Source organism: Macaca thibetana, chromosome 7 (genome assembly GCF_024542745.1).
Source record: "Macaca thibetana thibetana isolate TM-01 chromosome 7, ASM2454274v1, whole genome shotgun sequence".
NCBI lineage: Eukaryota > Metazoa > Chordata > Mammalia > Primates > Cercopithecidae > Macaca > Macaca thibetana.
The window spans coordinates 114,264,333-114,288,512 of NC_065584.1; the positions used below are offsets into that span (position 1 = coordinate 114,264,333).

Genomic DNA, 24,180 nt, shown 5'->3' on the forward strand with positions numbered 1-24,180 from the left:
CAGAGCTGACCTCAGCAGAGGGGCCTCCAGTCTCAGAGACCCGGGTGCTTACCCAGGGAAATCTTCTCCCCGGAATCTGCAGGAAGCAGGAACACCAGCAGGGCAAGGGCAGAGATGAGCACACAGGGGATCAGCAGGTTGAGGCCGTAGTAGAGGGTCCTGCGGCGCATGGTCACTGTGAAGGTGACATCGGGGTAGGGCTCTTTGCAGCACTCATAGAACTTTTCACTCCTCTTGCCGGGAATTCCTCCATAGGGAGGAGGAGAGAAGGAGCCATTGTTAGAATACAATAAATTACCCTGTTTATTTCAATGTGTATACCACACACAAGCATAGCCCTAAAGTTTGCAAAGTGCTAAAAAAAAAAAAAAAAAGGGGGGGCTGTAATTAGCTTGAATAAAACCTGCTGATTTACTATAGCGTTAAGAGTATTTTAGTGATAGTTGGCCAAATTGGTAGATATTCTTTTGGTGGATTGGAAACACATGATTATAATAATTAATATATTACCAATTTTACAGTTATAAATATAATCATTGTTTTTCTATTTAAAATAATCAAATATAGGTTCCCATCAACTGAAGTTTGCCGTTCAACTTGCTTTTAGAAATGGAGTGGATCTGAATAACGTAGAGATATCTATCCTCACACTGCTTTGTTTAAATGCACTCTCACTACAAGTGCCAGTTCCTCATGGAAAGCATGGCATATCCTAATTGTTTTCTGTTTCTCCTCCTATAGCTCTCACTAAATAATGGAGACTACTGCAAAACTCAATAAATACTCACACCGAAAAGGACAGTGGAAAATCCCAAACTTTTAAAGCCTGCCCAGGAATAGAAAAGCTTTCTTCCAGGCTGTCAGTCTCATGGCTTACCCACTAGGTCCCATTCTCCACTGGGGATATAGCCACTGATATCTGCCTCCTGCATCTGCAGATCCAAGGACCAGCCTCCGTAAGACCAGGATCCAAACTTCAGTTTGCAATGCTGCACATCAAAGGGAAACCAGCGCACGTCGATGTAGCAGGAACTCTTGAATATGCCTGTGTGGGTGACGGAAACAGAAGACTGAAACGGAAGCTGATCGAGACGCGCTCAAAATACGCAGCAGTTCCTTCAGCCGGTTCCGCCCTCTGCACTGCAGCTAACGCAGTCCAGAGCAAACTGAAGCTGTCTCTTTATTTAATTGCAAAATCTTTAAAACAGAATCTCAGCTCAGCTTCACTGTCTTTTAAAATCCAAACGTAACACTGACATGCTCTGTCAAAAACTGTTTTGTGGGCTTTTTGTGCAAAAAGTTAGCTCTATAATCTTGCATTTACCATGAGCATCTTCAGACTCTAAATAATAAAAGTAAAGAATGCAAAATATCTCAGAGAAGTTGATAACAATGATGATGAGGTTAGAAATAGAATCTAAAAGGTGTGTGGGTGTTGTGTGGGGTGAGGTGGGCATTTTCTTTAGGTTAAAAATTGGAAGAACACATGATTATCGAGAAATATAATCTAGAATTCTGGTTAAAGCTAGAATTTTAACTAATTTAAATTCTAGACCAAGAACAGAACAAGCTGGGCACCGTGTCTCATGCCCATAATCCCAGTGACTCAGGACACTGAGGTGGGAGGGTCACTTGAGACTAGGAATTTGAGACCAGACTGGGCAACACAGTGAGACATCTCTAATAAAAAAATTAGCTGGGTGAGGTGGTGCATGTCTGTAGTCCCAGCCAGTCAGGAGGCTAAGGCAGGAGCATTGCCTGAACCCAGGAGTTTGAGGCTAAAGTGAAGCGAGCTATGATCGAGCCCCTGCACTCCAGCCTGGGGAACACACCTAGAATCTGAAAGAAAAAAAGTTAAAAAAATAAAAACAAACAGATAAGTTTAAGCTGAAGAGATGGTGCTTGAAGGAAGAGTTTCCACTGAAAAGAGCTATTCCAGGCTAGGACAGGTTGGAAGTGGATTTCCCAGAGGGCCATGGGGAGGAAACCAGAAGAGGCCACTCCAGTTATTTACGCTCATGTGCTCTTCCTGGCCCAGAGGAAGGCTGCATGGCACAAGAAGACAGGCACAGACTCAGTGTCCAGGTGTTCCTGGGGCAGGGCTGGCGCTCTGCAAATTGCTGCTACTCAGTTACAGAAAGAATGCATGCAGGAAGGGCCTCCATAGCCTTGCAAAGAAGGACCCCACCCCACAACTGAGTTGGGAAAAGATACACATTTTGTCCCTGAAGTTCCTTTAAGTATGATTTGCGTCCTTACATGAAATGTTTATAGGAATCTGGAATCATCAGACAATCCCCCTCCATTAATGGTTGGATCCCCCCAAAACCCACATTGTCTGCCAGTTAGAAAGCTTTGTAACTTCATGAGTCCATTTCTACGAAATGGCCCGAGACAGAGAATTTCTGAGACAGAAAGCAGATCAGTGGTTGCTGGGAGTAGGAATGGGAATTAACTGCAAACAAGCAAAAGGGATCTTGGTGGGGTGATGGGAATGTTCTAAAACTAGACTGTGGTAATGGTTGCATAATTCTGTAAATATACTAAAAATTGTTGAATCATGTACTTAAAATGCATGATATGTAAATTCTCTCTCAATAAAGCTGTTAAAAAATAAACACATGAAATGGGGGGAAAAGTCATGTTATGATCAAGTCTCTATTTCAAAGCTTGAACTCATTTTTTTCTACCCCTACCCCTCTAACTACAGACAAGGCAGCATCCTGGGACTAGTTCTACATTCCCAGGGAGCAGGCAAGGGGTTTCCAAACCAGGCAGCCCTGGGCCTTTCCTGCCAGTGTAAGGAAGCCCCTCATGGTCACAGGACAGCGTGTCCTGTCTGACCAGAATCCAGGGACACTGCAGTGGGGACGCAGGCCTGGAGGCCCAGAGGGGGCTGCTGTACTCGGACAGCTCGAGGCTTGCAGTGCTCCTCCTGCAGCTGAAAATAGCCTCAGCCTTCCAAACCACCTGCAGCAGCATATTCTACACTGGTGACTACAAGGGCTAAAATAGCCCTCATAACAGAAGATGCAACGTGCAGGCCTGGTGAGAAAGACCTTGGGAGTGACGGAAGGCTCCCCCACTACCCGCGTCTGCAAGGGTCCTGCTGGTAGGAGGAAATGCCAGGGCTTGCAGGAAAGCGGATGCTTCGAGAAGCCTGAACAGCTGGACTTCTTCAATCTGTTCCAATATTATTGGGAGGTTCACTCGCTCCTTTGTTCATTCAGGGGTAAATGCTAAGGTGAGCAAAGGCTGACTCTGCCCCCGGAGGCTATTCACCTGCTGACAGGGAGGGCAGGCAGACGGCAACCCAGAAGGCAGAGCCAGCCTAGCCACGGCAGTGCGGTGTGAGTGCGGCCGTGTCTATGTGAGGGTGTGCGGTGTGTAATAGTGTGTAGTATATCAGAGCGCATGAGGTGTGTATGTGGTGTGACACATGTAAATGTGTGAGGCGTGTGTGAGGATGTGGTGTGAGATGTATATGTGTGTAAGTTTAGCTGATGTGTGAGGTGTGTGTGAGTATATGAGTGTGTATGGGTGTGTGCATGTGTGCATGTGAGCATGTGTGTGTGTGCATGTGAGCGTGTGTGTGTGTGCATGTGAGCATGAGCGTGTAAGTGTGGTGTGGGTGGTGTGTGTGCAGTGACTGCGAGATGTGCGTGAGTGTGTGTTGTATGTGAGTGAGGTATGTGTGTGGCATGTGAGTGGTGTGAGTAGTGTATCTGGTTTGAATGTGCATATGTGAGTGGTGTGCGTGTGAGGGTTGTGAGTCGTGTATGAGTGGTGTGTATGAGGATGTGAGTGGTGTGTGAGTGGTGTGTGTGTGAGGGGTGTGTGTTAGTGGTATGAGTGGTGTGTGTGAGTGGTTTGTGTGTGAGTGGTATGTGTGGAGTGGTGAGTGGTGTGTGTGGGTGGTGCATTTGTGTGAGTGGTGTGTGTGTGGGTGGTATGTGGTGTATGTGAGTGGCATGAGTGGCGTATATGTGTGAATGGTGTGTTTATGAGTGGTGTGTGTTATGTGTGGGTGGTCTGTGTGTGGTGTTTGTGTTAGTGTGAGTGGTGTGTGAGTGGCGTATATGTGTGAGTGGTGAGTAGTGTGGGTGGTGTGTGTGAGTGGTGTTTGTGGGGGTGGTATGTGAGTGGCATGTGTGAGTGGTGTGTGTGAATGATGTGTGTGTAGGTGGTTGTGTGGTGTGAGTGGTGTGTGTGTGTGGTGTGAGTAGTGTGTGGGTGGTGTGAGTGGTGTTTGTGTGAGTAGCGTGTGGGGGTGGTATGTGAACGACGTGTGTCAGTGGTCTGAGTGGTATATGAGTGGTGTGTGTGATGTGTTAGTGTGTAGGTGGTGTGTGGGATGTTTGTGTGGAGTGTGTGTGTGTGGTATGTGTGTGAGTGGCACGTATGAGTGGTGTGTGTGTGAGTCGTGTGAGTACTGAGGTGTGTGCGTGGGAATGGTTGTGTGAGGGGTGAGTGGTGAGTGGTTGTGTGGGTGTTTGTGTTAGTGTGAGTGGTGTGTGTGAACGGTGAGTGGTGTGAGTAGTGTGTGGGTGGTGTGTGTGAGTGGTGTTTGTGTTAGTGTGTGGGGGTGGTATGTGAGTGGCGTGTGTGGTGTGATGCGTGTGTAGGTGGTTGGTGTGAGTGGTGTGTGGTGTGAGTAGTGTGTGGGTGGTGTGAGTGGTGTTTGAGTAGTGTGTGGGGGTGGTATGTGAATGATGTGTGTCAGTGGTGTGAGTGGTGTGTGTATGAGTGATATGTGTTAGTGTGTAGGTGTGTGTGGGGTGTTTGTGTGAGGAGTGTGTGATTGTGAGTAGTGTGTGTGGATGGTGTGTGTGTGAGTGGCATGTATGAGTGGTGTGTATGTGAGTCGTGTGTGAGTGGTGAGTACTGAGGTGTGTGTGGGAATGGTGTGTGTGTGAGGGGTGAGTGGTGTGTGAGTGTGTGTGGTGGCTGTGAGTGGTGTGTGTGTGAGGGGTGAGTGGTGTGTGAGTGGTTGTGAGTGGTGTGTGTGTGTGTCGTATATGTGAGTGGTAGTTAGGTGTGGAGGTAATTTCAGGTTGCCTCTGAACAGAAAGTTAAACAGTTGCAGTGTGGGAGATCACCCTGGAATAAACACATTAAAAATCTTCTAAAAGATCAAAAACCCCAGCTTTCATCTCAATATGCTAGCGCGCACTCTGCATGCACCTCCAGGCCATAAACCTATTTCCCTTGCCCTGTGAATCCGACTGAAAAAATGAGTCGGTGAGAAAGAACCAATCCAGGGGGCACTTAGCCTTGGAGGTAGAGAGAGAGGAGAGAGACTGCTGGGAAGAAGTCAGTCGCTAGAGAGCTCTCCCTTGAAACCACCAGACCTTGCCTGTAACCTGCATGTGCTCTTCAGTGCACACCCAGGCTCTCGGAACTGTCACATCTCACCCCCAGCAGCTGGACTGCTGCACCTGCCAAGACAGTGAGTCCCGCGGGAAGGAGGATGGCGAGCGGGAACGGGGAAGCAGAGCCTGGACAGGTGGCTTGCAGGCTGGAAGGTGAGGTGGCTACTGCCTGGCAAAGGAGACTTGCTGTACTTGTACATTGGCTTTAAGGCACACATGGTGGAAAATAAGGACACACTGGCAAAGACGGCTTGATCGAGACAAAAGAGGAGGATGACTTCTGGGGGTAGAAAGCACATAGAAGCACAGAAAAGAGAGAGGAAGTGGTGGGAGTGAGCAGAGGCGAAGCAAAGAGCTGGTCCCCCACACGGGGGACACCGGCCAGACACCCAAACTCGCTTCAATCTTCTAACTGGAAGAGGACAAAGAAAGTGCAGCTTACCTGGAGGCAGGTACTGGCAATGCCCAGAAGAATTCACCAACACGTTGGTGTGGAATGTGGCGTCAAAGCGCTCATCCGCACTAGAAACAGGAAAAGGATGCATGAGCCGGTGCCACCAGGCTGTGGATTTCCCGAAGCCCCGGGGTCTGTCTTCGCTGGTGCAGCAGAGTCCTTGAGAGGGGCCCTGTCTGTCCTCACAACCCCACACCCCGCCTGAGAGCACCACTGGGGCTGGCCTGGGAGGTCTTCCAGGAGCACAGCTTGGAAGGGGCCAGTGTCTACCCCCATTTCAATTTTCACACTGAACTGTAATTTTTTTCACAATGTATATAAAATCAAGCTCTTAACCAAAATGAAACCTGTAAACAACTTTGGAGAACATCGGCAGATGTGACATTTTCACGATATCTAGAAAAACAGAGGGTGGGTGAGGCACGCTGCCACCCTGTGAGCCTCCTGGGGCAGGGTTTTCACTCGCTGTGTCCAAAGCTCTAGTTCCAGCCTCTTGAAGGGGGCCCACACTTGGTTCATGCCTCACATATATATCTTTTTTTTTTTTTTTTTGAGACAGAGTCTCGCCCTGTTGCCCAGGCTGGACTGCAGTGGCACGATCTCAGCTCACTGCAAGCTCTGCCTCCTGGGTTCACGCCATCCTCCTGCCTCAGCCTCCCGAGTAGCTGGGACTACAGGTGTACACCGCCACGCCCAGCTAATTTTTTGTATTTTTAGTAGAGATGTGGTTTCACCATGTTAGCCAGGATGGTCTCCATCTCCTGACCTTGTGATCCGCCCGCCTTGGCTTCCCAAAGTGCTGGGATTACAGGTGTGAGCCACCGCGCCTGGCCCACATATATATCTTGAATGACTGAACTGCAGTCGCAGGAGGGAGCTGGACACCACAACCCTACAGGGCTTCCAGCTTCAGTTAGCGATGAAAAGAAGGAAAGTGGGGGAAGACAATAGAAGTGCGAGTTTTAGATGGATGCACCTCTTCCCCTCTCCTTCCCCTGTTCCAGCCTCCTGCGGCCAGGAGCTAACAACTGGGATAAAGGACACACACACACATAGCAGCAACAGCAATTACACCAACAGCCTGTACTAGCCTTGTCTTCTTATATTTTCTGGATTCTGATGTGTTGACATCTGGGGCTTTGCTGACTCTGGAGGGCTCCTGGAGAGATAGTAAACAACTCCGGCCTTTCAAACACAAATCAATCAATCTAGAACCCATACACCCACCCAAACACATCCTTTATCAGGCTGTCACACTGGGGTTGACACCAGTCCTGCTCTCATCACTGCAGGACCAGGTAACACCCAACCAGGAAGAGTCCCTATGCCCCAGGGCCTACTGCAATTATTCTAAGGAGCCAATCCTAAGCCTAAGCCTGCGTGCCCTGCTCCTCCCTTCCTTCCTGCAGAAGCCACAATGAAGGAAGGCCCTTGCTCAGGTTTCCCGTGCCTCCCTGTGTCCCTGCATGTGCTGGGCTGTGCTTCCTTTTTTTTTTTTTTTTTTGAGATGGAGTCTCACTCTGTTGCCCAGGCTGGAGTGCAGTGGTGTGATCTCGGCTCACGGCAACCTCTGTCTCCCGGGTTCAAGCAATTCTCCTGCCTCAGCCTCCTGAGTAGCTGGGATCACAGGTGCACACCACCACTCCCAGCTAATTTTTGTATTTTTAGTAGAGACAGGGTTTCACTATGTTGGTTAGGCTGGTCTCGAACTCCTGGCTTCGTGATCCACCCCCGCCCCCCGCCACTCCCCTTAGCCTCCCAAAGTGCTGGGATTACAGGCATGAGCCACTGCGCCTAGCCTGTGCTTCTGCTTCTAAGGAACTGTGAGTAAAACTGTTTTCCTTTAGGACAGTCACTTCTGTGTCTGAATGTCTCACCATGCCTGATTAAAATCAACCCTGGGTACCCTTAAAACACAGCCCTACTGGTAAAGAAAAATAAACCACCTCAAAAAAAAAAAAAAAAACACACACACAGGCAGTTGGTCAAAGTATTAGCACCCCAGAGTAAAGCTTCCCCCATTTTGGCCACCGTGGCCCCTGCAGGAGCTGCCCACGACTACAGAGCTTCAGGTAGCCTCTCCCATGTCTGAGATTCCCCCAAGGGGAAACTCAGAATCAGACACCGGAGGACAGTCTTCAGCATGCGACACACATGGAGGATACACACCAAAAAAGATCCAAGAAGAATGAGTCAATGAAAAGGAGGAAAAATCACTTCTTAAAAAAGTAATGTCCTCACAAAATTCAAGAGGATATAGCCATTAGAAAAACAGAAAAATGGCAATTAAAGGTATAATTTATGAAATAACTTTTTACGAGTGGGTGGGAGGTTTGGATGATGGAAATCACAGAGATCAAATGTAACACAGAAAGAAGACGGCATAGAGGACAAGGCCGGGGGAACTCGCCTCACCCACAGAAGCTCCATCAGGGAGAGTGGGAGGGAGAAAATTACTCAAGAAATAACACGAAGACACTTCTCACAGCAGGAAAACCACCCAAGCATGAAGGCAGAAACGGGTTTCCAAGAACACTAAGGCCTTCAAGAGCTTGTTCCCAACATATATTTCCTTGGTCAGCTTTGGAACAATGAGAGTGAAAACTGAGAAAGAAGAAATACACTTTTAGACTAAACCTGGAGATCAATAAAAGAGATTTAGAGGATGACTTGAGCAGGAGACCTAGAAAAAGGTGGGTCCAAATCCTGGCAAGATGTTAAGGTAGTGAGGACAGAATCAAATGGGTTCAGAGCAAGACAGAGGAGATATAATGAGCTGAAAAACATCACGGACTTGATTGAGGACACAGTTTAAAAAATTCTTGTAATAAGAAAAAAGGCAACTGGAAACTCTAGGAAAAGATTAATAACTGTACAAGGAAGCCATGATTTGAATATGAAACAAGAAAAACGTGATGAAGTTTAAGGGAAGGAAGAAAGGGGGAGAAGTGGGGAACTGGGGAGAGGGAGAGAAGGCAGGAGCCAAGCTGTCACGAAAGGACACACCCCCCCGTACTTCCAAACACACATAGGGAAAGAGACAGCAGGAGGTAGGATCAAGATGTAAATATTCTTTGCTCGACCGTTGTCTGTATCTGACTGTTAATGAGTCACATTATAAACAGTGATTGGGCACAAAATAGCTGAAAATGTGGACCTTCACAACCTCACTCTGGATAGTATCACGATCTTCAAGCTAGATTCTCTGGAGCCCTCAGATCCTACAGAGGCGCCTCAAGGTTTCTGAAAATATTCACCTCCAATATTTTAGTGCCTTTGCATTATGAAAATGGTAATAAAAGTCACACACTCAAATGACTATTAACAAAATTTTAACTCTTAGAGACTACCATTGTGTTAATTTATGTGTCCTGTTTAACTCCTTTTTGCATGGAAGTTAAACTAAAGCCTCTCTGGCCATGAATGTGTATGCATTTGAATCTCTTATAAAGGAGTCACCAAATGAGATTTCAGCTTTGCATTGCTCTTTTAAAAAATTAAAGTCTGTGCTTCCAATTACATGGCATCTAAGCTGTAGCAGACGTGGGATGCGTTCCCCCATCAATCACCCTCGGGAGCAGCAAAACAGAAAGCATGGTCTACAGGCTGTGCACAGTGGCCCATGCCTATAATATTAGCACTTTGGAAGGCCCAGAGGGGAGGATCATTTGAAGCCAGGAGTTTGGGACCAGCCTGGGCAACAAAGCAAGACCCCATCTCTACAAAAACAAAACATAAACAAAATTAATCAGTGCGGTGACATGAGCATAAGTTTCAGCTACTCAGGAGGCTGAGGCAGGAAGATTAGCTGAGCCCAGGAGTTTGAGGCTGCAGTGAGCTATGTCTGCATCTCTGCACTCCAGCCTAGGAGACAGAGTGAGACCCTGTCTCTAATAAAATAAAATAAACACATAAATAAATATTTTTGAAAGAAAAATACATTAAAAGTTAAGAATAGTGTGGTTTGATGCATGTTATGGGGAACAAAGTTTTGCTTATTTTAAGCTTGGGTTTCTTCCTGTCTGATTTTCATATTTATAATCAAGACTGAGCATCTGTTAGATCAGTGATTCAACTCTGAAAAAAAAAAAAGTTCCTACAAGCCTTTCTTTCAAGCATTTGGATCAATGTAATTGAAGAGACTCTTGAGATCACAAGGCAAATAGGTAAAAACAAGATAAAAAAACTGTTGCTATTAGCAACAGCTTACCTGTGACTCAGTGATTTGTGACTCAGTGATTTCTGAATGTTGTTCATCCAAACAGAATATTGAGCTACATGAAATTGTAACACATAAATGTTATCAAAATCCAAATCTTAATACCCATCATGGTAGTTTTACGCTTCTTTCCCATAGGCAAATTGATTTTATAAGTACATAGTATAAAAGTAAACTCTTGTAATGGATTTGTGCTAATACTACTTTCTCTGTTCTGAGCATCAGGGGTGGAGATAAGATGGGTTTGAAGAAGGGCCCTGTTGCTGAAAATTGAGTTCGAAAACAGCGATCTGAGGTGGGAAATGAAGAACCTCAGAAATGTGAGTGGCTAGAACCCCTACAAGGACCTCAGTGGCCACAACACTGGCACAGCTTCCCCGGGGATGCCGGACGGATGCCAGCCAACAGTGACCCCATCACCAGTGCAGGGCAGCCCTGTGCTGGCAAACATCCAGAACCGTGGAAAGAGGGGTGGGGCTGCAGGGTTTCATTTGTCTCCTCGCTCCTCTTCTGTGTGTATTTAAACCGTTCTGTATTAAATAGTCTGAAAAAGGTCAAATATATTCTTTTTTTCGACTACTGGGGGAGACAGTACATCCGCGATTTGTGAGGATGCCGGCCTGTGGCCTCCCCGTCCTTGCAGGAGCTGCCTTTATCTGGCTGCCTTTGTCCTCCCACAGCCAGCAATGACTGGGGCTCACTCTTGGTGTGAGGAGAGCTCTGAGCCCTACCCCCACCATGGAGGGGGCGACTGGGGCAAATTTAACTCAAACATGTAGGATGCAAGCTACATGTCCTTCGTGGGGGTAGGAGGAGGAGAGGTGTCTGCCTAGGATCTAAAGGATAGGCAGAGCTCCCAAAGATGGAAACGGATGTGGACAGGCCCCTGGCGGAGGGCATGGTGGGATCACACACTTGGAGATAAACCAGATCGAAGGAGGCTCCAGGAAGGTCTGGCTTGCCTGGATCATGGTGCTTGCTTGCACCATGTTACCCTAAGCAGTGAAGCTGAAAGAGGGCTTGGGAGCAAACCACTGCTTGGCCCCCCAGGCAGGACTCAGGAGCCTAATCCTTATGGGATTCCAAGTTGTGCTTTCAGACATCAATGGCAGTATAGGCAGGGGGAGCCCATGGGGCACAGGTGGACCCTGTGGGTCTGAGATCACACCCTTCCTTCCTCCACATGCCCTGGAGTCCTCACACACTGGTGCCTGGTCTCATCCCTGCAGAGCTGCTGGCCCTGGAACAAGAGCCCTCTGATCCTAGGCTCCTGCCTCAGTCAACTCTGTAGCATTGACCTCTACTGCTAAGCACGGGAGGCCTCAACCCTAAGCTGGAAAAGAAGGGAGTGACTGTGCCTCCACAGAGAAGGAACCTTGAGAGAAAAAGCCAAGGGCCCAGCCATCAAAGAAGCCCAGCAAGACCAATTCCCAATAGGGCATGTGTTCACCAGAATGAGCCTCTGCATTCAGGTAAAGATGAAGAATAATAAAATAACAACAACAAGAAGAAATCCAGGCACTCTGTCCTGCTGCAAAGAAAACGCTACGCATGGGTTCAGGATGACCCTGAATAGTAAGGTCTCATGTGAAATCAATCCTATTCCTTCTGAGTTCTCAGCAACCCTGAAAGACTGAGAGAGAGAAGGGCAGGAGAGATGAAGATGAAATCTATTCAAAAAGGAAGGGAGGATGAAGGATGATGCTCATCTATCTGATCTAAGGTGTCATTTACTTTAAATCTCTCAAGAAAGGGGAAAAAGTTGCCAATTCCCCAATTCCATGTGAAGACAACCACTGACGGAAGCGATACCCAGATTGCAGAGGGAGAGCACGGCTGTTGAGAATGGGTGAATTTTCTGCATAGAAGACAGAGGGAGAGACACACTCTGTCCTAAATCTGTTGATTTAGTTCTATATTTTATTCTAAAATGTTGAGGGTCTGCAACCAGCAAATGTGGCCCATCATAGTCCATCACCAAAAAAGTCTTGAGTAGAATCCAACTTTTATGGTCATTTCTACCTGCCAGAGATTCCAGGAAGCAGAATTCTGAGGTACCAGAAGGAGGCTTCCAGAAAAATGCATTCCAGAATATTTCCTTTTATTAAAAAGAAAATATTTACTTGTTTATGTTATTTGTATTTGTTTATTTATTTTGAGACAGGGTTGTGCTCTGTCGCCCAGGCTGGAGTGCAGGGGTGCGATCATGGCTCACTCGAGCCTCAAACTCTTGGGCTCAAGCCATCCTCCTGCTTAGTCTCCTGGTAGCTGGGACTGCAGGCACGTGCTACCTTTTCATATTTTGATTTTTATTTTAGATTCAGGATGTACATGTACAGGTTTGTCACATGGGTATATCAAATGTGATGCTGCGGTTTAGGGTATAATTGATTCCATCACCCAGGCAGTGAGCAGAGTATCCAGTAGTTTTCCAACCCTGGCCCCCTTCTCCCTTCCTTTCATGGTAGTCTCCAGTGTCTGTTGTTGCCACCTTTATGTCACGAGTACCCAATGTTTAGCTCCCACTCAGGAATCTTTTCTTTACCTGCTAGTTTGCATATTAAATTCAATGTAACATGGGATATTATAACAACCAGATATGGCAAAAGATGGATTACAACAATGCTATAAATAACACAGGATAAGATTAACACAGCAGATATCCAGTTTCTGGACTCCCTAGTTTTGTTCCTTGGGTTACATGTCTATCCCTGACCCAGCAAAACATCATCTTAATCCTTACAGCATTATGAAAGTGTTGCATTTGGCATAGAAAGTCCCTCAACTTGGTGCTTTTTCTTTAAAATTGTCTTACTTTACTATTCTTGCTCATTACTGACCCCTTGCTCAACATTGTAAATTTTAAATGTACTTGTACAGTCTCATGAAGTCCCTGCTGAGACTTTAGTTGGAATCACATTACATTTAGTTAGAATCACATTAATCACATTCAATTTATTTTGGAAAAACCTGGCATCTTTACGGTATTGAGTTTTCCCAGGCATATATGTGATACAACTCAACATATGTTGGTCTTTCTTAAACTTATTTTTTGGTACTCGTTAACACCTGCAGATATTGAAAATAAAATTTGTGAAATGACATTTTCTAACTGTCTATTGTAGGAAGATAGAAACACATCTGATACTTTGATAGATCTTGTTTTGTATCAGATATATTTTTTCTAGACAGTCTCTAGGGAGTTTCTATGTAAAAAGACATGATATGGCCTATAAATGATAACAGGTTTATTCCTTTCTTATTCATATTTTATTATTTTACTGGTATTACTATTGAAATTCATATAGTCACTAAGATATTTTTAAAGAGTGATGACACTGATATTCTTATTTTATTCTACATTTAGAAACTTCTAATGTTTCAGCATTAAGTGAGACCCGATGTCAAGTTAGGGGAAACTTCTTCCAATTACAAATGGGTTTTAAATAACATCAACTGATTTTTCTCCAACTTATCAGAATGATCATTTATTTTTTTCTGCCTCATTCTTTTAATAGAATGAATTATATTAATGGACTTTCTGAAAGTTAACCACTCCTAATAGAAGCCTACACTTGTTAGGATTTATTTTTAAACTATTGCTAGATTTTGGTATGCTGATATTTCAGTTAAGACTTATACATAGGGGTTGCTACCAAGACAGCCGAATAGGAAGAGCTCCGGTCTGCAGCTCCCAGTGAGACTGATGCAGAAGATGGCTGATTGCTGCATTTCCAACTGAGGTACCTGGTTCATCTCAGTGGGACTGGTTGGACAGTGGGTGCAGCCCACAGAGGGCGAGCCGAAGCAGGGTGGGGTGTCGCCTCACCCAGGAAGAGCAAGGGGTCAGGGGATTTCCCTTTCCTAGCCAAGGGAAGCTATAACAGACTGTACCTGGAAAAACAGTATACTCCCACCCAGATGCTGCACTTTTTGACAGTCTTAGCAACCAGCAGACCAGGAGATTCCCTCCTGTGCCTGGCCCGGTGGGTCCCTCACCCACAGAGCTCTGCTCACTGCTAGCGCAGCAGTCTGTGATCGATCTGCAAGTCTACAGCCTGGTGGGAGGGAGGGGTGTCTGCCACTGCTGAGGCTTGATTAGGTAAACAAAGCAGCTGGGAAGCTCGAACTGGGTGCAGCCCACTGCAGCTCAGCAAGGTCTACTGCCTCTATGGACTCCACCTCCGTGGGCAGGGCATGGCTGAACAAAAGGCAGCAGACAACTTCTGCAGACTTAAACGTCTCTGTCTGACACCTCTGAAGAGAGCTGTGGTTCTCCCAGCATGGCATTCGAGCTGAGAATGGACAGACTGCCTCCTCAAGTGGGTCCCTGACCCCTGTATAGCCTGACTGGGAGACATCTCCCAGTAGGGGCCGACAGACACCTCATACAGGCAGGTGCCTCTGTTAGACGAAGCTTCAAGAGGAAAGATCAGGCAGCAATATTTGCTGTTCTGCAGCCTCTGCTCGTGATACCCAGGCAAACAGGGTCTGGAGTGGATCTCCAGCAAACTCCAGCAGACCTGGAGCTAAGGGGCCTTACTCTAAAAAGGAAAACTAACAAACAGAAAGGAATAGCATCAACATCAACAAAAGGGACATCTACACCAAAACCCCATCTGTAGATCACCAACATCAAAGACCAAAGGTAGATAAAACCACAAAGATGAGGAGAAACCAGAGCAGAAAAGTTGAAAATTCCAAAAACCAGAGTGCCTCTTCTCCAAAGGATTGCAGCTCCTCACCAGCAATGGAACAAAACTGGATGGAGAATGACTTTGACGAGTAGACAGAAGTAGGCTTCAGAAGGTCAATAATAACAAACTTCTCTGAGCTAAAGGAGTATGTTTGAACCCATCACAAGGAAGCTAAACACCTTGAAAAAAGGTTAGATGAATGGCTAAACCAGAATAAACAGTGTAGAGAAGACCTGAAATGACCTGATGGAGCTGAAAACTACAGCATGAGAACTTCATGACACATGCACAAGCTTCAATAGCCGATTCAATCAAGTGGAAGAAAGGATATCAGTGTTTGAAGATCAAATTAATGAAATAAAGTGAGAAGGCAAGATGAGAGAAAAAATAGTAAAATGAAACGAACAAAGCCTCCAAGAAACACGGGACTATGTGAAAAGGCCAAATCTATGTTTGATTGGTGTACTTGAAAGTGATAGTGAGAATGGAACCAAGTTGGAAAACACCCTTCAGGATATTACCCAGGAGAACTTCCCCAATCTAGCAAGGCAGGTCAACATTCAAATTCAGGAAATACAGAGAACACCATAAGGATACTCCTCGAGAAGAGCAACCCCAAGACACATAATTGTCAGATTCACCAAGGTTGAAATAAAGGGAAAAAATGATAATGGCAGCCAGAGAGAAAAGTCAGGTTACCCACAAAGGTAAGCCCATCAGATCTCTTGACAGAAACCCTACAAGCCAGAAGAAAGTGGGGGCCAATATTCAACATTCTTAAAGAATTTTCAACCCAGAATTTCATATCTAGCCAAACTAAGCTTTATAAGTGAAGGAGAAATAAAATCCTTTATAGACAAGCAAATGCTGAGAGATTGTGTCACCACCAGGCCTGCCTTACAAGAGCTCCTGAAGGAAGCACTAAACATGGAAAGGAACAACTGGTACTAACCACTGCAAAACCATGCCAAATGGTAAAGACCATTGATGCTATGAAGAAACTGCATCAATTAACAGGCAAAATAACCAGCTAACATCATAATGACAGGATCAAATTCACACATAACAATATTAACCTTAAACGCAAATGGGCTAAATGCTCCCTCCAATTAAAAGACACAGACTGGAATATTGGATAAAGAGTCAAGACCCATCAGTGTGCTATATTCAGGAGACCTCTCTCACATGCAGACACACACATAGGCTCAAAATAAACGGACGGAGGAAGATCTACCAAGCAAATGGAAAGCAAGAAAAAGCAGGGGTTGTAATCCTAGTCTCTGATAAAACAGACTTTAAACCAACAAATATCAAAAGAGACAAAGAAGGCCATTATATAATGGTAAATGGATCAATTCAACAAGAACTAACTATTCTAAATATATATATGCACCCAATACAGGAGCACCCAGATTCATAAAGCAAGTCCTTAGAGACCTACAAAGAGACTTAGACTCCCACACAATAGTAATGGGAGACTTTAACACCCCACTGTCAATATTAGATCAACGAGACATAAGGTTAACAAGAATACACAGGATTTGAACTCAGCTCTGCACCAAGTGAACCTAATAGGCATCTACAAAACTCTCCACCCCAAATCAACAGAATATACATTCTTCTCAGCACCACATTGCACTTATTCTAAAACTGACCAGATAATTGGAAGTAAAACACTCCTCAGCAAATGTAAAAGAACAGAAATCATAACAAACTGTCTGTTAGACCACAGTGCAATCAAATTAGAACTCGGGATTAAGAAACTCACTCAAGGCTGGGCGCGGTGGCTCAAGCCTGTAATCCCAGCACTTTGGGAGGCCGAGGCGGGCTGATCACAAGGTCAGGAGATTGAAACCAGCCTGTCTAACACGGTGAAACCCCATCTCTACTAAAAATACAAAAAATTAGCCGGGCGTGGTGGTGGGCGCCTGTAGTCCCAGCTACTCCCGAGGCTGAGGCAGGAGAATGACATGAATCCAGGAGGCAGAGCTTGCAGTGAGCCGAGATCACACTACTGCACTCCAGCCTGGGTGATGGAGCGAGACTCCGTCTAAAAAAAAGAAACTCACTCAAAACTGCACAACTGCATGGCAACTGAACAATGGGCTCCTGAATGAGTACTGGGTAAATAACGAAATGAAGGCAGAAATAAAGATGTTCTTTGACACCAATGAGAACAAAGTCACAACATACCAGAATCTCTGGGACACATTTAAAGCAGTGTGTAGAGGGAAATTTGTAGCACTAAATGCCCACAAGAGAAAGCAAGAAAGATCTAAAATTGACACCTTAACCTCACAATTAAAAGAACTAGAGAATCAAAAGCAAACAAATTCAAAAGCTAGCTGAAGGCAAGAAATAACTAATATCAGAGCAGAACTGAAGGAGATAGAGACATAAAAAACCCTCCAAAAAATCAATGAATCCATGAGCTGATTTTTTTGAAAAGATCAACAAAATTGATAGACCGCTAGCAAGACTAATAAAGAAGAGAAGAGAGAAGAATCAAATAGATGCAATAAAAAATGATAAAGGGGATATCAACACTGATCCCACAGAAATACAAAATACTGTCAGAGAATACTATAAACACCTCTATGCAAATAAACTAGAAAATCTAGAAGAAATGAATAAATTCCTGGACTCATACATCCTTCCAAGACTCAACCAGGAAGAAGTTAAATCTCTGAATAGACTAACAACAGGTTCTGAAATTGAGGCAATAATTAATAGCCTACCAACCCAAAAAAGTCCAGGACCAGACTTTTTCACAGCCGAATTCTGCCAGAGGTACAAAGAGGAGCTGGTACCATTCTTTCTGAAAATATTCCAATCAACAGAAAAAGAGGAAATCCTCTCTAACTCATTTTATGAGGCCAACATCATCCTGATACCAAAGCCTGGCAGAGACACAACAAAAAAAAAGAATTTTAGACCAATATCCCTGATGAACATCGATGTGGAAATCCTCAATAAAATACTGGCAAACCGAATCCAGCAGCACATCAAAAAGCTTATCCACCACAATCAAGTGGGCTTCATCTCTGGGATGCAAGGCTGGTTCAACATACGCAAATCAATAAATGTAATCCGTCACATAAACAGAACCAACGACAAAAACCACATGATTATCTCAACAGATGCAGAAAAGGCCTTCGACAAAATTCAACAGCCCTTCATGCTAAAACCTCTCAATAAACTAGGTATTGATGGAACGTATCACAAAATAATAAGAGCTATTTATGACAAACCCAAAGCCAATATCACACTGAATGGGCAAAAACTGGAATCATGTCCTTTGAAAACTGGCACAAGACAGGGATGCCCTCTCTCACCACTCCTATTCAACACAGTGTTGGAAGTTCTGGCCAGGGCAATCAGGCAAGAGAAAGAAACAAAGGGTATTCAAATAGGAAAAGAGGAAGTCAAATTGTCTCTGTTAGGAGATGACACAATTGTATATTTAGAAAACCCCATCGTCTCAGCCCAAAATCTCCTTCAGCTGATAAGCAACTTCAGCAAAGTCTCAGGATACAAAATCAATGTGCAAAAGTCACAAGCATTCCTATACACCAATAACAGACAACAGAGAGCCAAATCATGAGTGAACTCCCATTCACAATTGCTACAAAGATAATAAAATACCTAGGAATCCAACTTACAAGGGATGTGAAGGACCTCTTCAAGGAGAACTACAAACCAGTGCTCAATGAAATAAAAGAGGACACAAACAAATGGAAGAACATTCCATGCTCATGGATAGGAAGAATCAGTATTGTGAAAATGGCCATACTGCTCAAGGTAATTTATAGATTCAGTGCCATCCCCATCAAGTTACCAATGACTTTCTTCACAGAACTGGAAAAAACTACTTTAAACCTCATATGGAAACAAAAAAGAGCCCGCATAGCCAAGACAATCCTAAGCAAAAAGAACAAAGCTGGAGGCATCACACTACCTGACTTCAAACTACATTACAAGGCTACAGTAACCAAAACAGCATGGTACTGGTTCCACAACAGATATGTAGACCCATGGAAGAGAACAGAGGCCTCAGAAATAACACCAGCCATGTACAACCATCTGATCTCTGACAAACCGGACAAAAACAAGAAATGGGAAAGGATTTCCTATTTAATAAATGGTGCTGGGAAAACTGGCTAGCCATATGTAGAAAGCTGAAACTGGTTACCTTCCTTACACCTTATATAAAAATCAACTCAAGATGGATTAAAGACTTAAACTTAAGACATAAAAACTCTAGAAGAAAACCTAGGCAATACTGTTCAGGACATAGACATGGGCAAAGACTTCATGACTAAAACACCAAAAGCAATGGCAAAAAAAGCCAAAATTGACAAATGGGATTTAATTAAACTAAAAAGCTTCTGCACAGCAAAAGAAACTATCATCAGAGTGAACAGGCAACCTATAGAATGGGAGAAAATTTTTACAGTCTACTCATCTGACAAAGGGCCAATATCCAGAATCTACAAAGAACTTAAACAAATTTACAAGAAAAAAAAAAACCACATCAAAAAGTGGGCAAAGGATATGAAGAGACACTTCTCAAAAGAAGACATTTATGCAGCCAACGGACACATGAAAAAATGCTCATCATCACTGGCCATCAGAGAAATGCAAATCCAAACCACAATGAGATACCATCTCTCTCACACCAGTTAGAATGGCAACCATTAAAAAGTCAGGAAACAACAGATGCTGGAGAGGATGTGGAGAAATAGGAACACTTTTACACTGTTGGTGGGACTGTAAACTAGTTCAACCACTGTGGAAGATAGTATGGTGATTTTCCAAGGATCTAGAACTAGAAATACCATTTGACCCAGCAATCCTATCACTGGGTATATACCCAAAGGATTATAAATCATGCTGCTATAAAGACACATGCACACATATATTTATTGCGGCACTATTCACAATAGCAAAGACTTGGGACCAACCCAAATGTCCATCAATGACAGACTGGATTAAGAAAATGTAGCGCATATACACCATGGAATACTCTGCAGCCATAAAAAAGGATGAGTTCATGTCCTTTGTAAAGATATGGATGCAGCTGGAAACCATCATTCTCAGCAAACTATCGCAAGGACAGAAAACCAAACACCACACGTTCTCATTCATAGGTGGAAAATGAACAATGAGAACACATGGACACAGAGCAGGGAACATCACACACCGGGGCCTGTCGGGGGGTGGGGGGCTCGGGGCAGGATAGCATTAGGAGAAATACCTAATGTAAATGACAAGTTAATGGGTGCAGCAAGCCAACATGGCACATGTATACCTATGTAACAAACCTGCACGTTGTGCACACGTACCCTAGAACTTAAAGGATAATAATAAAAAAAGACATATATTTATGCTCATGATGATATTTTATGCTGGGTGGAACTTGCCTGTAAACCTACCTTTTTGAATTTCTTTTTAAAAACATGTTGATCAAAAGAATGAAAAGATGAGCTACAGATTGGGAGAAAATATTTGCAAAAGACACATCTAATAATGAACTGTAATCCAAAATATACAAAGAACTCTAAAAACTCAGCAATAAAAAAACAAACAATCCAATTAAAAAATGGGCCAAAGTCAGGTGTGGTGGCTCACGCCTGTTAATTCCAGCACTTTGGGAGGCCGAGGTGGGTGGATCATGAGGTCAGGAGTTCGAGACCAGCCTGACGAACATGTGAAACCCCATCTCTACCAAAAATACAAAAAAAAAAAAAAAAATTAGCCAGGCTTGGGAGCGCATGCCTGTAAATCCAGCTACTAGGGAGGGTAAGGCAGGAGAATCGCTTGAACACGGGAGGCTAAGGTTGCAGTGAGCTGTGATCGTGCCATTGCACTCCAGCCTGGGCGACACAGAGAGACTCCATTTCAAAAAAAAAAAGGGCCAAAGACCTTAACAGACACCTGAGCAAAGACAATATACAGATGGCAAATAAGCACATGGAAATATGTTCCACATCATCATCAGTGAAATACGAATTAAAAAAAAAACTGAGATACCACTACACATCTATTAGAATGACCAAAATCCAGAACACTAACACCACCAAATACTGGCAAGGATGCAGAACAACAGGAACTCTCACACATTGCTGGTGGGCATGAAAAATGGTACAGTCACTTTGGAAGACAGTTTGGCAGTTTCCTACAAAACGAAGCATACTCTTTTCATGTGATCCAACAACTGCCTTCCCTGGTGTTTACCCGAAGGAGCAGAAAACCTGTGTTCACACAGAAACCTACACACATATGTTGATAGCAGCTTTATTCATAATTGCTAAGACTTGGAAGCAACCTTCAGTAGGTGAAATGGATAAACTAACTGTGCTGTATCCAATGGATTATTACTCAGTGCTAAAAAGAAATGGGCTATCAAGCCATGAAAAAATATGGAGGAACCTTCAATGCATATTACCAAATGAAATAAGTCAATCTGAAAAGGCTACAGACTGTAAGATTCCAATTATATTATATTCTAGGAAAAGTAAAGCAATGGAGACAGCAAAACAGATCAGGCCTGGCACAGAGGCTCATGCCGGTAATCCCAGCACTTTGGGAGGCCGAGGCAGGTGGCTCACCTGAGGTCAGGAGTTCCAGACCAGCCTGGCCAACATGACGAAACCCTGTCTCTACTAAAAATACAAAAATTAGCTGGGCGTGGTGGCGCACACCTGTAATCCCAGATACTTAGGAGGCTGAGGTGGGAGAATTGCTTGAACCTGGGAGGCGGAGGGCGCAGTAAGCGCAGATCGCAACACTGCACTCCAGCCTGGGCGACACAGCGATACACCGTCTCAAACCAAACCAAACCAAACCAAACCAAACAACAGGTCAGTGGCTGCCATGGATTGCAGAGAGAGGGAGGGATGAATAGGTGGAGCATTGAGGATTTTTAGGAGAGTGAAACTATTCTGACTGATATTATAATGGTAGATACAGGTCATTATACATTTGTTCAAACCCATACAACACCAAGAGAGAACCCTGATATAAACTATGGACTCTGGGTGGTAACATCAGTTCATCTATTACAATTGTATGGCCCTGGCTGTGGATGACTGGGGAGGCTGTGCTTGGGTGGGGGTGGGGAGGGGACATGGGAACTGTACATTCCACACAGTTATGTATGAACCTCAAATTGGTTTAAAAATAAAGTCTATTTTTTGCTAGTCTATTCCATTTTTGGTCTATTTTCTAGAAAATATTAAATCTAAGTTTCCAAATTTTTGGCATAAAGTTGTGTCATAATATTCTATTTTTAAGTCCTTTTCTGTAGTTAAAAACTCCTTTTATATCCAGCAAATTTCTCTTTGTGCCTTCTTTGTTTTCTTGGTAATTATTTCCTGAGGTATGTTGATTTTATTAGCTCTTTTTTAAAACCAATTTGTCCTTTGCTGATCTCTACTTTAGTTTTCTTATTTAATACATTTTTAAGTTTATCTTTATTCCTTTTTTTCATTGGATTTAATGTTATGTTTTATAACTTCTTGAGTTTGGTAATTAACTCACACATTTTCCCAAAAAGGGTATTAAAAGCCTTTAGGGTTTCCTAAAAAAGAGGTCTATGCTGCTATCAACATATGTGTGTAGGTTTCTGTGTGAACACAGGTTTTCAGCTCCTTTGGGTAAATACCGAGGAGGACAATTGTTGGATCATATGGTAAAGATACTTAGACAAGTATCTTTTCTAACATAAGCACTTAACGGCTATGTATGTCTGCCTACATTCCTATACATGTGTGAGTGCATGTGCACACACACACACGCAAACTCACACAACACATGCTAAAGGTTTTAATTCATATGTGGATATCTAGTTTTCCATATATTTATTTTCCCATGGAATAAGGATGCATTTTTTTCTATATCTGTATCTATATCTAAATATTGGATAAGGCTTGTTAACTATGTTGTTCAAAACACCTACATACTTACATTTTTTTCCCTTCTTACACTATCAATTACTAAAAGAGGTACGTTAAAATCTTCTACTGTAATTGTGGACTCATCCAGTAAACTTAAAATTCTACCAACTTTTCTTCAAAGCAATTTTATTAGATGTATACATGTAAGATTTGTTAGACATCTTTAGTTTTAAAAATCATTATCACCTGACCTTATTTAGCCTCAATTATACTTGTTTTTCTTACTGTGTTTGTGTGTGCGGTTGTGTTGTAAACATAGCCACTCACATTTTATTTTTGTTCCTGTTTTTCTTTTTCCTTGTTTTCATTCCTTACATACATATGGTTTAGTTTCATCTAAATAGTCTATCGTTCAATTTAAATGCGAAGAGATGTATTGGGGAGATCTGTGTTTTAACCAAATGGCTACTCCATTTACTTTTATCTTGTCTATTGTAATGTTTGTTTTCATTTCCACCATCTAATATTATGCTTTTGACTTCCTTCTCCTTGGATTGCATTTAGGTTTCTCCCATTTTCTTCATCCCTTCCCCATTCGACCCCTACTTGTTTGGAAGTTAAATATAGTATTCTTAATGTGTCTGGTCTGGTGGTTATTCTCTCATTTTAACCTTGTATATTTTACTTCAAGCTGGCGTCTTCATGGTCTTCCAGAGTAATATAAGTTCACCTGAGGGTTTTACTTCCAAGCACTGTCCAAGTTACTGTTTCATGCTACATTTTCCAATATTTTAATTCTATTATTATTACTATTATTATATTATTTTTGAGATGGAGACTTGCTCTGCTGCCCAGGTTGGAGTGCAGTGGTGCTATCTAGGCTCACTGCAACCTCTGCCTCCTGGGTTCAAGCGATCCTCCTGCCTCACTTCCTAAGTAGCTGGGATTACAGGCACCTGCCACCACGCCTGGCTAATCTTTGTATTTTTAGTAGAGATGGGGTTTCATCATGTTTGCCAGGCTGGTCTCGAACTCCTGACCTCAGGTGATCTGCTTGCCTTGGCCTCCCAAAGTGCTGGGATTACAGGCATGAGCCCCTGCGCCCTGCCCCACTTTGTTTTTAATACTCTCAAATTCATCATTATTATTTTATATAACCAAATCTGTTTACATGTACCTGAATCTTTGCCAACTGCTTCACTCACTGCTTCTCATGGCTAGTTCCTAAGGGTCTTCTGGTAGTTTTTTAAAATAGTAGCACAGCCCCTGCATGGTAAACTCCTTTAGTATCTCTTTTCCCGAGAATGTCTTGATTTTGCCCCCCAGGTAAAGAATGGTTTAGCTTAGGATAAAACTCTAAGTTGACAATTATTTCCTTTCATACTTAAAAGACATTATTTTCGTTTATTTTTCTGGCTTCTATTGTTGCCTTTACAAGGTCTGCAGTCAGTCTAATTGCCATCTCTTTGTTAGCAAGCTATCTTTTTTCTCTCATCGCTTCTAGGATCTTTTTTTGGCTTTGGACATTCCTGCAGCTTTT

At 43.6% G+C, this 24,180-nt stretch overlaps 1 protein-coding gene across 1 annotated transcript in view; it reads right to left on the bottom strand.

Moving 5' to 3' along the window:
- CHRNA7 (cholinergic receptor nicotinic alpha 7 subunit) overlaps positions 1 to 24,180 on the bottom strand; it is an 880,272-nt gene that overhangs the window by 11,802 nt on the left and 844,290 nt on the right. Inside the window, exons 6-8 of the mRNA XM_050795837.1 lie at positions 5,815 to 5,894; positions 878 to 1,045; positions 53 to 247 (exon numbers count right to left, since the gene is read on the bottom strand). Coding sequence (XP_050651794.1) covers positions 53 to 247; positions 878 to 1,045; positions 5,815 to 5,894 — 443 coding nt within the window. The remainder of the gene's footprint in view (positions 1 to 52; positions 248 to 877; positions 1,046 to 5,814; positions 5,895 to 24,180) is intronic.